This window comes from Nannospalax galili, unplaced genomic scaffold (genome assembly GCF_000622305.1).
Source record: "Nannospalax galili isolate Female #2095 unplaced genomic scaffold, S.galili_v1.0 scaffold2019, whole genome shotgun sequence".
NCBI lineage: Eukaryota > Metazoa > Chordata > Mammalia > Rodentia > Spalacidae > Nannospalax > Nannospalax galili.
In genome coordinates, this window is record NW_008342625.1 from 639,221 (window position 1) to 655,128 (window position 15,908).

Below are 15,908 nucleotides of genomic sequence, written 5' to 3' on the forward strand. Positions count from 1 at the left end.
AATAAAAATCCTTTACATAAAAACACTAAAATTAAAACATTTACTAACTTATCTCTACTTTATACTTTATGGACCATTTCTAAGAATCTTTTACAGAATAACATTTTAAAAGTATATTTAAAATCAACCAGCTATAGTATTAGAGGCGTAGATGAATGAATAAGAAAGCAGACAACACATAAACAGTTTATAATTATATTGAGAACAAAGTCAAAAACATGAGAAAGTGTGTTCACTGTGACAGGGTCCCCCATCTCTAATGAAAATTGTTTCCTGCTTTAGCAAAGGTAGAACTAAAATCCAGTTAGGCAGGAAAGAAAAGCCTGCATGGCATCCCACTTTCTAGAAGGAGATTTCATTTAAAGTTTATGGTAAGATCCCAAAAGGCATTGAATTAGTTTTCAACAAACTCATGGCATCTCATGTGTGAGGCCAGCAACAGTGAGACTTCTGTGTGGCTCCCACATCAGCGACAGTGGCTGTGATGTACTGAGGCCTGTTCAGGTGGGAACATGTCCTCACAGCACTCCTGCTCCTGGTGTGTTAGTGAAGAATTTGGTAAGTGACTTCAATGGGCATCACAGATGCTGGAGCCTTGGGATCTGAGCTTTCGGTAACTAGGAATTTAGAATCCCAATCTTTATTTTTGGTCTTTTTGAGACAGGGTCTCCCTGTAGCCCCCGCTGTCCCAGCTGTCCTGGAACTCACTATGTAGACCAGGCTGACCTTGAACTCACAGAGATCCGCCTGCCTCTGCCTCCCAAGTGCTGGGAATAAAGGCGTGTGCCACCACCCCCGGCCTATAGAATCCCAATCATATAAGAAGAAATATGTTCTTTTTGGAAACACAGCATTAATCACAAGGACATAGTGCATGCTGTTCTTGTGAAGTCACATATGCTTTAACTCAGTTCCCCACACCATCCCTAGGAAGGTGGCTCAGCTCTCATCTGTACACAGGTACTGACAGCAAGCAGTGCTGAGCTGTAAGACATTATTGTTTTAGTTTCCTAGAGTATACCACTTTCCACCGTAGATTAGCTACAAAGTGGATTTCTAAGTGAGCCTTGGATGTTTTCCCCTTACTCCTGAATACTGAGAGCAACGTCATTAATAAAAGAGACTAGAAAGAAGAGGGAGGAAACAGTTATACACAAACCTTGCTTCTGGTCGCTAGCTGCAGTGACAGGGGTGCTGGCAGCAAGATGAGCGCTCTCCACAGTCCCATAAACCACAGGGCTGTGCTCGGGGACCTGGCTGGGCAGCTGCTGGGATTTGAAGTACAAAAAAGGGTGATAATGAGCGTGCGAACATAAAAACTAGCAACATGGAACCCAAGCAGAGAGGGGAGACAGAGAGGGGCAGGGGTCACAAAATCAAAAGAAAAGCAGGGGAAGTTTTAATAAGAGCCGGGGAAAGGAGGACAGATGCAGCAGGAAAGGGGAGGAAAAGAGATGGTTACCATTAACCACAGCAAGAGAGACAGCACAGCATCATCAGCACACTCACTCGCCCATGTTCCTTCCAAGCACAGGTGACTTTCCATCGCTGCCACGACCAAGACGGAATGACCGTCCTCCCAGACAGACAAAGTTTTCGTCAACTTTCCTTATTAATTACCTGGCAAAGTAGTTCATCTGCCCAAGGCAGGACAAATATGAGTGTGTGACGGGTTTGAAACCCAGTTACAGATTCAAGAAAACAACAGTGAAGGTCAGGATTTACTTTCTGTTGCCGATCACACAGATGAAATGTGGCGTGCAAAGTAAGATACTTTCACCTTCACAACAGCCTTTAAGTTCTGGGTCAATGACAGGAACTTTTCAGTATCAGAAATCCAAGTAAAATATCTGGCTTTTCAGGACTAGAGGAAACTCATTTTTCACTTGGCCATTGTCATAGACTGAGAAATGTCTACCAAAAATTGAAGGAAGGAGGCTGATAAAATTGCAGCCATTGTGCAACTTAGAGGGAACAGAATTACACAAGGACAGAACACTCATCCTACAACACGTTCCAGGCAGGGATGCATCATGTATTTCAGGGTTACACAAAAGCCACATGACAAAGCAGTGTCTCTCCTCGGAAATCTAAGGTCAATTTTTGGTAGCTTAATGCCCTGCTTTGATTCTATCAGGGAGCAGACCGCCCTGCACAGCTAGCTCTCTGTGTATGAGTGTATGTCTCCGGAGTGGGAACTTAGGAGAATTAAGATATGGGTGAGTTTGCATAGGACAGGGCCACTTACAAGTAAGGGTTAGTACAAACTATTTTCAGTTCAATAATCTCATTTTAATTTCTTAAAGTAGAAATATAAATGGACAGCTCATTTGATAACAAGTAAATACTGCTTTTCAGCATATACAAGATATAATTTATATGTGGCTATGAATGAACTGTGTTGAATATAAGAGAAAGTACAAAACGCTATGATTTCACCTATTTTAGACCTGAAAGGCCTTACATTCCACAATCATTCTCAATGACGGCTACCAAGATATTTTAAGAAATGAAGAGTCACTCTTTTTACTTTGAATCACAGTACTGCCACAATTATTCTGAATCCCTATTTTCAGTGGTAGAGAACACCTATTTTAAATTAAAAATTGGGAAGGCTTCATATTTAAAAGTAAAAGAGCAGATTCTGTTCAATTCTATTGGCTAAACACAGATCTGGAAAAAATAAAACATTCCAACTTATTTAGCATTAGTAATGATCTATAAATGTAGAAAGAAATATTTAATGTGTACATTGTGCTGTTTACAAAAAACAAAGAAAATATCAAGTACCTAGGAAATTAATAAACAAAATAAGTTAACAGAATAAGGTAAATTTTTACAGATCTAAAGACTTGTCCATCTAAAACACCTTAAAATAATATGAAAGAAACAGGTCCTTGCTATATATTGCCTGGGCTGGTCTTCAGCTCCTGAGCTCAAGTGATCTCCATGTGTCAGCCTCTTCAATATTGGAACACATTTTGTATGTGCCACATTATCTGGTTGTGCCATTACTGGAAATCAAGACCTGGGGCTTCCAGCCTGCTAGATAAGTGCTCTAATAATAAGCTACATCCTCAGCCCTGTAGGCGTAAAAAGAATTTATATATAAAAACTCCAAAGAAAGGGAGCAAGAGAGATGATGGTTCAGTCAGTAAGGTGTCTGTGGTACAAGCATGAGGACCTGAGTATGTGTGTAAAACCTGGGTGTGGTGGCATGCACTGGAGGAACAAGAGACACAGGTGCCAGGAGCTCACTGGCCAGCTGCCCTAGCTGAATCAATGGGCTCCACATTCAGAGAGAGACCACATCTCCAAAAAATAAGGTGAAGGAAGATACCCACATCAACCTCTGGCCCCTATACACATACATAGGCATGTATATGTACACACATCACGTGAAAATGTAAATACACATCAACATACACAATTTGTTTCTTCATCTTAAAAAAAAATGAAAAGAAAGGACTGAAAGGCTGGGGTGACGGCCTCGTAGATAAACTGCCTGCCACACGAGCACAAGGACCTTCTCTTGGATCCCCAGAACTCATAAAGAAAGCCAACGGGGGAGGGTTACACCTGGAACCCTAGCTCTGGGGGTGGGGGAGCCAGGCAGATCCCTAAACTCATCAGTCAGTCAATCTTATCTAACAGAGCTTCAGGTTCAATGAAACCCTGTCTCAAAAAGTACCAGCGGGGAGCAACTGAGGAAAAAGATACTGTTGCTGATCTCCAACTTCCCCATGCACACACACGCTCACATGCACACTCACATGCATGCACATGGACACACACATCCACATTCACGAATACATACCACACATGTACACAAAATACTAAGATGACACCTTCACTAAAACAACAGTTCCAAATTCAAGCATCCAGTACCAAGTAATATCTCTATAACATTATGAGGAAATGCTACAGCTTCCTCAATGGAAATGAAGCAATAAAGATCTTCTTTCAACTTTAGCAACTTTCCTTAAGTCTAACAATGTAAAAAAAAACAAACCCATAACATCAACATACTTTAATCCAGTATGATCTCAATTCACTTTACAAACAGTCCATTAGAGGAGTCCCGCATCTTTCCAAACATGAATAATCATGAACTATTTTACCCAACAAGTCGTAATAATTAGGAAATATACTGAATACTGTGACTCATAACATCACATCCAATACTGTATGAATTGCAATGCATATAAAGAAATTCGGCTCCAGTGTTAAGAATACATTTATAGGTTTCCCAAACTACTACACCTTAGTCAAGATTCAAGACTGGGGAATGAAAATTCATTGAGAAATACTCTGAAAGAGCAAAGAATATGAAAATATAAAACAATAAAGATGTTAAGGAAATCAAGAGTTAAAAGATCAGGGTTAATTCAGCAAATCTTCCCATACTGCTGCAGCAGTTTATAATTTAATGAATGCTTAAAGGAGTATTTCCTGTTTTCTAACTACAGTAAAAGGGGAATTCAAATATGACAGATTTGATTACAGATGTATACAAGAAATGAATTTCCTTTCTAAATTCTAGTTAAGATGGCAGCTTTAATGAGGCTTTTTTTTTTTTTTTTTTGGTCTTTTTGAGACAGGGTCTCCCTGTAGCCCCAGCTGGCCTCAATCTCAGAGATGCTCCTGTCTCTGCCTCTCAGGTGCTGGGATTAAAGGAGTGAGCCACCACGTCTGGGCCCAAATACTAGAGGAATTCATTTCATAGTCTTCAAAGCAAAGCAGAATGTTGAACCGGGCGGTGGGTCATGCTATAATCCAGCACTCAGGAAGCTGAGGCAAGAAGACTGCCTCGAGTTTGAGGCAAGATGATTACAGGTCTGAGGCCAGCCTAGACTGTGCAATGGAAAACTGTCTCAATAACAAAAGGCAACAAAAATCTGAAATTATTCTCGTTGTTTTTTTGTTTCCTGAGGCAGGGTCTCCCAGTAGCCCTAGCTGGCCTGTAACTACAATAGAACAGGCTAGCCTGGATCTCAGGGAGACCTACCTGCCTCTGCTGGGATTGAAGGCCTAAACCACCACACCCTGCCACCTGGAATTGATCTTAATACTTCTTTGCACAATTCTTATCACACCCCAACACTGTTTCTGTCTCGAAAGGTTTACAATCCCAGCACTGTGACAATGGGGCCCCATGTCAGGTTTTGACTTGGCTACTACATTTTGATTTTTTTTGGGGGGGGTCTTTTTGAGACAGGGTTTCTTTGTAGCCCCAGCTGTCCTGGAACTCACTATGTAGACACAGGGTGGCCTTGAACTCACAGAGATCCACCTGCCTCTGCCTCCTGAGTGCTGGGATCAAAGGTGTGTGCTACCACGCCCGGCTTAAGATACTACATTTTGAAAGAGTATACATAAATCCCTGGTACTGGAACACATACACTCAGTCATCTGCATGTTATGTATGACTGCTTCTCTGCTGTAACGGTCCAACTGATCATACGAAGAGAACATAACAGAGAAGCTGAAAATACTATCAGCCTCATGATAGTTCGTCTGCTGACCCTTCTTATCAATGAGATGAAGCCAAAGACTTCAAATGTCACATACAAACAAGTAGAAGCTGATGAATTTGCTTTCATCACGAGGAAATTTCAATATTACACATTTTAGCATTTCAGGTGTAGCTGATTTTTCTAAGGCCCATGCAGTAACTTTACATTTTATAGTAAGTAGATCCAGAGGGTAAACAAGCACAGCATTCCCTGGGAAACACAAAAGACAAAGTAACAATACATTTAATGGTGCCAGAAAAGAAATAAAACCTGTTCTTCCCTGAGGGAGACAGATGCTCCCAGCCATGCATCAGAGGTACCTATGTGTTTCTTCCTGTGTTTACCAAGTACAGAATACTGAGAATCCACTGGTAATTAAGACAAAATTCTCAGCTTTATGGACCTAATATCTTGTCAAAGGAAATAGATATTTATTAAGAAATAAATCACAAAATAATCACTTAATTGAGCTGGAGAGATGGCTCAGCAGTTAAGAGTACTGGCTGCTCTTGTAAAGAATACAGGTTCAGTTCCTGGCATCCATATGGCAGCTAACAACTGCCCACAATTCCAATTCCAAGAGAATTCGATGCCCTCATCTGACCTCTGTGGGCACTGCATGCCACAGGTACACTTATATACAGGCAGGCAATACACTCATACACATAAAACAAAATTAATAAATATGAATAAAAAGATATTTTTAAAAAATGATCACTTAATCTCAGTGGCCATAAATGTAATTCTGGAGTGCAAAGGAATTTACAGATCATATACAATCAGGGGAGAAGGCTGTCTGAGGAAGTAATGTTTAGGCTGAGTTAATTAAAAAAAAAAAAAGGAGGCTGGGCGTGGTGGCGCATGCCTTTAATCCCAGCACTTAGGAGGCAGAGGCAGGTGGATCTCTGTGAGTTCAAGGCCAGCCTGGTCTACATAGTGAGTTCCAGGACAGCTGGGGCTACAGAGAGACCCTGTTTCAAAAAGACCAAAAAAATAAATAAATAAAAAGGAATGGAGGCCCTCGAGAACTGAGGGAAGACTTGCAGTAAGGTCCTTTCCAGGCAGAAGGAGCTCACATAAGGACTCTGAATGGAAGCGTATGTGTGACCCATCAGCTGGGATGGGAAAGTGAGAGGAAAACAGAAGAGCTAGGGACGCTGGTGTAAAATGAAGCAGGCAAGTCAGACCTCCACAGGCCGTGCAGGGACAGGGAGGGCTCAGGTCTAAATCTCACAGCAGTGGGGAAACCAGGAATGAACTTTCAGCGGGAATGAAATACAATCAGATTTCTGTGTTTTTTTGTTTTTTTTTTTTTTTTAATTTTGCTTGGTTTTGTTTTTTGAGACAGGGTCCCCCTGAAACTTTCTAGGTAGACGAGGCTGGCCTTGATCTCACAGAGATCCGCCTGCTTCTGCCTCTGCCTTCTAACTGCTGGGATCAAAGGCGTGCATGACCATACCTGGCTCCGATTTCTGTTTTAAGTATCAATTCCAAATTACTCTTGGAGAATGAACTGGAAACAAGAATGGTCAGAAGGATGTACTCCATAAGGTCACTGAAGCAGTACACAAGAAGTAAACTGGGGGTAGTGAGGGGATGAGGAAATTTTAGCTAAACACAGGAAGTGCACTGACAGGACTTAGCAGCTGAGTAGGATGAGCACCACATGGGCTAGAAGAAAGAGGGTAAGACTCTGGTCCCTGTTACGAAGGGAGTCACTGACATAAGGAGCGTAGAGCGCACATAAGAAGTCAAAGGGCAGGGAAGCAAAAGACCATGAATTCAGTCTTTAGGTCTGAAATCGTAGGGACACAGCAGAGCATAGAGGTCAAGGACAAGGCTGGGCGGGAGCCTGAAATTCTTATGCTATATAGAACAGCATAATGAATGCGTCCGTCAACTCACAGCTAATGCACAGTAACAACAGCAGGAATATATAACAATGACAGCGGCTGATTCTCAGTCCCCAATCACAGAAGGTAAGGACCAGAATACACATATAAACAATTCCGTTATTTGGGATGGGAAATATCAAAGTATAAGTCCCAAACACAAATCATTTAAGAAAAAGCAGGAAATCTGTGACAGCAAACATATAAAAAACTTCTATGTTTAAGAAAGCACTGTTCAGCCAGGCGTGGTGGCGCACACCTTTAATCCCAGCACTTGGGAGGCAGAGACAGGCGGATCTTTGTGAGTTTGAGGCCAGCCTGGCCTATATAGTGAGTTCCAGGACAGCTGGGGCTACAGGGAGACCCTGCCTCAAAAAGACAAAAAAAAAAAAGCACTGTTCATAAATTAAAACCTGATCAACAAATAGGGAAAAAACACATCTACATATTGCTATGGTTTGTGTCTATGAAATGCTCTGTTGGAAACGTTAACTCCCAGAGCTACAGTACTGTGGAGTACTAAAGGGTGATCATGTCATATGGGATCCAGCTCCCGATTGGTCCCAAGCTGTCATTAAGAGTGGGCCAGGCATGGGCCAGGCAAGGTGGTGCACACCTTTAATCCCAGCATTCAGGTGAGACAGTGGATCTCTCTAAAACTGAAGTCAGCCTGGCCTACCTAGCAAGCGCCAGGTCAGCCAGGGTCCAGTGAGGGAGTGCACTCTTTCAGGTTGCCTCCCTCCCACTCTCACTTGTCGCACTGCCTTGGCCACGGATGATGACGAACCTTAGTTCAAACAAATCTCTATGCTTTATAACTTACCTAGTCTACAATATTCTGGCACAGCAGCAAAAAACATACTAAGACATATGTTAAAGGGATTTAACATACAAAAAGCTCTTGCAAATCACTCAAAAATTACCCCAAAGCAAATGTGAACAAAAGTCTGATAATTCATAGGTGCACATAAAAAACAAGATTAAAAAAAAATCTTTACTAAGCTATAAGGAACTAAATAGGATTATTTTTTTCTAATCTATCAGATAAACAATGTAAACAAAGGAAATTCTATTATACTGCTGGTTTAAGATTAAAATCTATATTGTAGTGTGGGGGGAAAATCATTGCAACCCAAAATAGATACAAAACATTATTCGGACTGCCACTGTTCTATTTCAGACACAACAGAAAACAATCTGATGACCTATGAATTAAAGGTGTACAACATTCAAACAAAGGAACAGCAGTCACTGAAATCAATAATAGAACTTCCTGTTTGAAAAACTGTATAAAATGCCTATAGTTAAACAAAAACATTTATTTCTGGGTAATCACTAGAAAAGATGCTAGTTATAAAATGGCTGGTATGTAGTCAAATATATTAAATGTGTAGAAATGCATATGTACATATATGTATGTGCAATAAAAGATGTCTGAGAAGACCATACATAAGGAAACAGCGGTAATGCTCAGGAGTTAAAACTGGATGTTAAAAAACTTCCTTTTTTTTTTGGTCTTTTGAGACAGAGTTTCCCTGTAGCTCTAGTTGTCCTGGAACTCACTATGTAGACCAGGCTGGCCTTGAACTCACAGAGATCTGCCTGCCTCTGCCTCTCGAGTGCTGGGATTAAAGGCGTGCGCCACCACACCCAGCATAGCTTCCTTTTTTACTGCTAGCTCCAATGTACAAACATAAAGTTGTGTTAAGTTTGTTTCTGTGCTTTATTGAGACAGGGTCTCTTGTAGCCCAGGCTGGCCTATATAACTAAGGATGAGCACAAACTCCCGATCTTCCTGCTTATGCCCCTAAAATTCTGGGATTACAGGTATGTGCCCAGTCATTTTAATTTTGAAGATATATTAAAAATTACAAACAAAAGCTGGTGAGTAGCACAGTAACTCTATGGCTACCATCTCTCTACCATTGCTTAATGCCTGACTTTTTGAAAGGAGGTAGAAAGGGATAGGAATGCTACACACGCAACTATCTGTAAGCCATATTCTCTTTACACATAGGATTGCAAGGTGGAACACATAAGGTGAAACTTGACCATGATAACAGCAAAGGCTGACGTGTAATTTAATGAAGTTATGAAAAAGAATCATTTACCTAAGAAAATAAAATTTAACTCAATTAATGGTCTCAGAAGTGGGCTCTTATTGAGAGATTCAAAAAAATTAAACATATCTGGCTTCACAGGCTTCCACAAAACAATATAAGGAACCTCACAAGTCCCCTGAAGTAATTTCTCGGATTGCTTTAGGAAATTCTTACAGGCACTGAAATTAGAGAATCTCAGATTTTTTTAAAAAAATTATTTATGCCAGGTGTGGTGGTACACACCTTTAATCCCAGCACTTGGGAGACAGAGGCAGGCAGAGCTCTGTGAGTTCGAGGCCAGCCTGGTCTACATAGAGAGTTCCAGGACAGCTGAGGCTACAGGGAGACCCTGTCTCAAAAAGACCAAAAAAAAAAAAAAAAATTATGTGTATGTGTGTACTGCATGCATGTATGCAAATGCATCCTTGTAGCGCGATGCCTGCAGAGAACAGAAGAGGGTGTTAAATCCCCTGGAACTGGAGTTAAGGACAGTTGTTAGATGCCATGTGGATGCTGGGATTAGAAGCCAGGTCTTCTACAAGAACAGGGCTCTTAACTGCTGAGCCATCTCCCCAGCCGCAGACTTTTTTTTTTTAATTATACATTTTACCAAAACCAGATCCAATGAAAATCACTTCTGTAACTCTTGAGTCAAAATCCACACTTGGGCACAATTCACTTTAAACTACAGGAAGGCTTAACATGCAGGAGGACCCTGTTCAGCAGGGCATTTTGTTACAAAGAATGCAGTCCAGCTTAGCCCCTTAGGGTTTGTCATTTTATTGAAAAGTACCATACATAAGTCAAGGGATGCTATTAACACTAAATTGCCGTATTAAAGATGAAGAGTGTGGTTTAACTTAATAACTACTACCTTTGTTGCAGTTATCATTAACCATGCCAACATACTTCAAGGAAGAGGGTATAAATTCACCAGTGCTAATGACACAGATGACCACATGGAATTTTAAAAGTTAAGGCAGGATTTATGTTATTTTGCCTCCAAATTCTGTATGCAGGAATGTCCCTCCTTACTGGACTTTATATAACTGTAGCAGGAACGCACCTGTGACAGGAAAAGGCTATGCTATGGCTTTAAAAGAGATAGATAATGGGTACCCCTTTTCTCTGAGCCACTGGGCAGATGTCAAGCAGTGTTAAAGAACTGTTAACATTTATTGCAACAGGGCTGGAGAGATGGCTCAATGGTTAGAGCAGTGGCTGTTCTTGCAAAGGACTGAGGTTTGGCTCCCAACACCCACATGGAGGCTAACAACCACCTGTATCTCCAGATTCATGGGGGTCTGACATCCTCTTCTGGCTTCTGTAGGCATGGCACAATGAGTGCACTTATGTACACACAGGTAAAACACTCATATACATAAAATAAAAATATAGGGCTGGAGAGAGGGCTCGGTGGTTAAGAGCATTGAATGCTCTTGCAGAGGACCTAGTTTGATTCTTAGCACCCATATGGCAGGTAACAATCACTTGTAACTCCAGTTCCAGGGGATCTGATGCCTTTTTCTGACCTCCAGGGGCATTGCATGACATGGGTGCCCTCACACACATGCAGGCAATACACTCATATACATAAAAATAAATAAGTAAGTAGATTTTAAAAAATTTGTTGCAAGTATGGTGGTACAGGCCTGCAATCCTAGGACTTAGGAGGCTGAGGGGGTGGCTCTGAGTTTGAGGCCAATCAAGGCGATATAATGAGATCCTATTTCAAAAACCAACAGCAAAACAAGTTAAAATTACTGTTAGCTGCTGGGTGTGGTGGTGCACACCTTTGATCCCAGCACTAGGGAGGCAGAGGCAGGCGGATCTCTGTGAGTTCAAGGCCAGCCTGGTCTACATAGTGAGTTCCAGGACAGCTGGGGCTACAGGCAGACCCCTAAAAAAAAATCACTGTTAAGTGTCAATAAATTCTTTAAGTTCTCACTGTAGCACTCATTCTGATGCTCATTTTCTGGTTTAAAAAAATAAAAAAAGAAGAGATGCTGAGGATGGGTAACTTGACTCCCTAAGTAGCAGCTGTGGACATCCCTTTGCCATGCTGGCTATCTCGAGCTAAAGGACTGTCAAACAGCAGGTAGACTACTGTTTTGAATGTTCAATGGATGCCTTGAGAAAACACGACTGTCACAGCTGAACTGGCTCAACTCTTGAAGGCACAGCCCAAGCCAGGGTTTTTCAACTGTCTGTCAGTTTGTACCACACTTTACACTGTTGCAGGGCTTGATGAACTCAAGATAACTCTGCAACCATTTCCATCTGGGCCACAAGGGGAACACCTCCCCTTTCGGCCTAGCAAGATTGCTGTAACTGGTACTAAAAGAGGCAAGGCTGTGACCGTCATAAACACAAACCTTTTGCAACCAGGTGCATTGAGAGAGGTCCCAACACCCCTCCACTGGCTACATAGCAGGCTGTGAGCGTGCAGAGACTTTCTCAAGTGTGGTCCTCCCTGGGGTTGCAACCTCAGGTCCAAAGTTTTCTCAAGTAGCCTTTCCTTTCCTACTTTCAGTAGCATAGGCTGGGATAGCAATGAGAGAGAGACAGCAAAGTGTCTTCAGTGGCACAAAGCAGCAGTGGTAGTATCAGAGGCAGATGAGCAGTGATGGGGCGGGCTGCAGAGCAGGTAACGGGGCAGCAGCTGCTTGATGGCAGAAGCAAAGCAGCTGAACAGTTCAGGAAGAGTTGAGCAGGAAGGGGGTGGTAAAAGCTGAAAGATGGTAAGAGAGGGCAGAGAGCTGAGACTGAAGGAGAACAGCTGCTGAGGGGCCACTTTATAGCGACTGGAGGCCCTGAGCACCGGGGAATTCCAGAAACCCGTCGTTAGAGCCAAGCACTGTAATACTATAAGTCTGCCTACCTGACTTCCGAGGCCTCCATGAGAACTCTCCTGGCTGTCAAGGTTTGGAGAATCTAGACACTGCAAGACCAGCCCTAGCCAAAGCTGAAAAATCCCGACTTCCCAGGCTTACATAAAGATGGTTAACACTAGAGGGCACCGCCTGCTCTATAACACCCAGGGAAGAAAGCACTGTAAACATCAGTGTTTGAAGAACTTCTTACCTGTCCACAATTTCTACCTGGGTAGAGCAAAAGGGCCCCCAGCTGGCTAATTGATTTTTTTTTAAAAAAGTGGATGCCTTGTAGGAACCAAAGGACTTAAAAGGACTTCCAGCCCTGCACTGATGCAGAAGCCCGTCCCAGCAAGAGTTCCTAAATCAGGACACCAGTCAAGATTGATTTGGAGTTGTGTCAAAGTTGCAAAGTAGTGGTCTGTAGGCAAAATCCGGTCCACTGTCTTTGGTTAACACTGTGCTTTTTTGCTAATATAATTCACTGCTGCCACTTAACACTGAGTAAACATTTCTGTACAAGGCAACAGCGATCTTCCGTCTATCAGGATCAGCCCCTCCCCATGTGCGCCACTCTCAGACTTCTCAGAAACAGATCAGAGTCAGATGTCCTTCGGTTTGTGCTGCTGCTGCTCTTAAGAGCAAAAAGAAAAAATTCTAGTACACAGATCTGCTCAAAAGCCAGTCACCCATTCCACAAATTCAAGTCATAAGGAAAGAGATTTGTAGGTGTGGATTCAAATAACATCATTTAATAAAATAAGTTTATGAATATAGGAGAGACAATTCTCAAAAAGAACCACCTCCATTACAGCTGTCAAATACAGGCTTTTATCTGCTGAGTTCAATGATTACAGAGACATCGTCCTCATATTTATACCCATGGTCCTAGGGAAAGGGGCAAAACCAGAGAGAGAACTGGAAAGGGGCAGGTACAAGCTTGCAAAGTTACAAACAGATGGGTTTGGCTGAAGAGATGACTCAGCGGTTAAGAGCAACTACTGCTCTTGCAGAGGACTGGAGTTCAGTTCCCAGCACTCACGTTGCGTGGCTCACAACCAATTTTAACTCCAGTGCCAGGTGATATGACAACCTGTTCTGGCTTCCTAAGGCACACACACACGCACATACACACACACACACACACACGCACGCACGCACGCACGCAATTAAAAATAAATCTTTTTAAAAATTCAGACATATCTTACAGAGAATTTAAATGCAAAAGGACATATAACATTGTCAAGCTGAGAATTTAAATACAAATCAACAAAAGTTGTCAGCTACATTCTATTTATACTGATGTCTGAAAACAGACTAAAATGTGATCATCCTGATCAACTAATTGCAAATTTTCCATGTCTTATGTGTCTCCCTCTTACAAGGTAATTTCAAGTTGAAATGTTGCCTGCTTAATGGCTGTTTCCAGGAAAGAGACTGTATATACAGCCTTCTAAATAAATGATTCAGATCTGAAATGCCCATGGGTATGGTTCAAAAAATAAAGCTCTGTAACAATCTTTATTATGACCTTAACACCGGCATTATCCATGTGGTCACATGTCATCTTCTTCTGTAAAATGATGACCAAAGCTACACGTCAGCCAGAGAGTACCATAATTTTCTTTTTTTTCTTTATATTTTATTTATTATTCTTATTTTATGTGTATGAATGTATTGCCTGCATGTAGGTAAGTGCACCCATGTCATGCAATACCCACGGAGGACAGAAGAGGCTGTCCTATCCCCTGGAACTGGAGCTAACGGACGGTTGTTACCTGTCATATGGGTGCTGGGATTCGAACCCGGGTCTTCTGCAAGAACAACCAGTGTTCTTAACTGCTGAGCCATCTCTCCAGCCTCAGAGCATCATAATTTTCAAGTGAAAATGCACCATTACAGCAAAGGACTAAACTGTAGGCTAACTCAAACTCAGATTTTTTAATTATTTTATTTATTTATTTTGGGGTCTTTTTGAGACAGGGTCTCCCTGCAGCCCCAGCTGGCCTTGAACTCACTATATAGACCAGGCTGGCCCCGATCTCAGGGATCTGCCTGCCTCTTTTGTGACTAAATGCCTATGTCACCATGATCCACACAAACTCAGGTGGCTTTTTTTTTTTAATTTGCTTTTAACAACAGTATTGTATTTTAAAAGCACTTTACAACCACAACTCGGATTTTTTTAAGGCATTCTAAATTGAGCTAGCTATTAGTGCTCAAATTTAAGAATACTTCCTTTAACCTATCCTACTAGAATCAGGTTAGTAGTCTGTTATTCTGAAAGGCAGGGAATTGGAGCATTTGCTGTTATGCTTGTAAACAAGGCTTGGAGGAACCTCATCTTCCAGCTATAAGAGGAAAAGTGAGGCTCCTCCCACCCCTTAATACTTTGCCTTTTTGTGTTTTTATTTGCTGGACTCTAGATGATTTATCAAATTTGAAAGTGACTCAGTAATGACATAAAAACTAGTTACAGTTTGCCAAAAATTCTGTTTTGATTTATAAAGCCAAAGAAGTCAGTCCCTGGAAGACCACAGCCAGGTATTTTACCAGGGCTGAAAAAATTTACCAACCACCTCTGAAAATAATAAAGCCAACACATTCCATTCAAGAAACTCATTTGAGTATCTTGAAAGATGAGAACTACACCTGAGGCAGCACTGTCCAGAGCCTTTAAATGCTCAATCTCAAGGTCTGTATCATAGTCCACAGCACTGAATTCCCAAGGTTAGGAAGCAAAAAACTAAAATACTCATTTAATGATGTGGTTTCCATAGGAATGCAGTTCCTTTTGATATCATCAAACAGTTCATTAGGAAGAAAGACACCAACTGTGCTCTGAATGTGAAGACAATACATAGAAACATCACCAATAAAACAACAATTTGTAAAAGAAACATGTCTAGTGTCATTTAGATAGCTATCTGAGGCTGTGCGGTGCCTGATGGAAGTGAAAAGTATGGAAAGTGGCTACAGGAAAAGAACAGTCAGTAGAAGTTAGTGAACAACAAATGAACAGCATCCGCCATCAAGTTCATCCTACTTACCTGGGGAGGTGTGGGTGTGGATGTGGGTCTTCCTATTGGTGGGGTGGGATTTCTGCTGCCACCTCCAGACATAATCTCCTCTGTTATGTCTTTGCCTCCCTGGTTTGGATCACGAATTCTTATCTAGAAGGTTAAATAAAAGGTAAATGTATGGCTGGTGTCTCTAGAGCAGATTTAGATGATGAATTAAAGGTTCAAACTCAGACAACCATCAACCACCAAATTTGATAATCACTGCACTTGACTGTACTTCAATCACAGAACCACCTGGGACTATTCAAAGAAACCTAGGCCATTCGCTCTGAGGAAAACTAATTGGAATAGCAAGCTAAACGGGACCAATTTGGCTGAATATCTAGGTCAAAGGAGCAAAGCATTCATGCTTGTTTTTTTGTTTTTCAATTTTATTTATTTATTTATTTATTTATTTATTTATTTATTTATTTATGTATTTATATCTTTTTGAGACAGGGTC

General features: G+C 41.5%; 1 protein-coding gene across 17 annotated transcripts in view; it reads right to left on the bottom strand.

Moving 5' to 3' along the window:
- Window positions 1-15,908, bottom strand: part of Eif4g3 (eukaryotic translation initiation factor 4 gamma 3) — a 327,817-nt gene that overhangs the window by 128,415 nt on the left and 183,494 nt on the right. For 14 of the 17 annotated variants that reach the window (XM_029566179.1, XM_008838616.3, XM_008838614.3 and 11 more), the window contains 2 exons: window positions 15,434-15,556; window positions 1,160-1,268 (listed from right to left, as the gene is read on the bottom strand). In XM_029566179.1, coding sequence (XP_029422039.1) covers window positions 1,160-1,268; window positions 15,434-15,556 — 232 coding nt within the window. The remainder of the gene's footprint in view (window positions 1-1,159; window positions 1,269-15,433; window positions 15,557-15,908) is intronic. The other 3 variants (XM_029566184.1, XM_029566183.1, XM_017799502.2) reach the window with 1 other exon arrangement.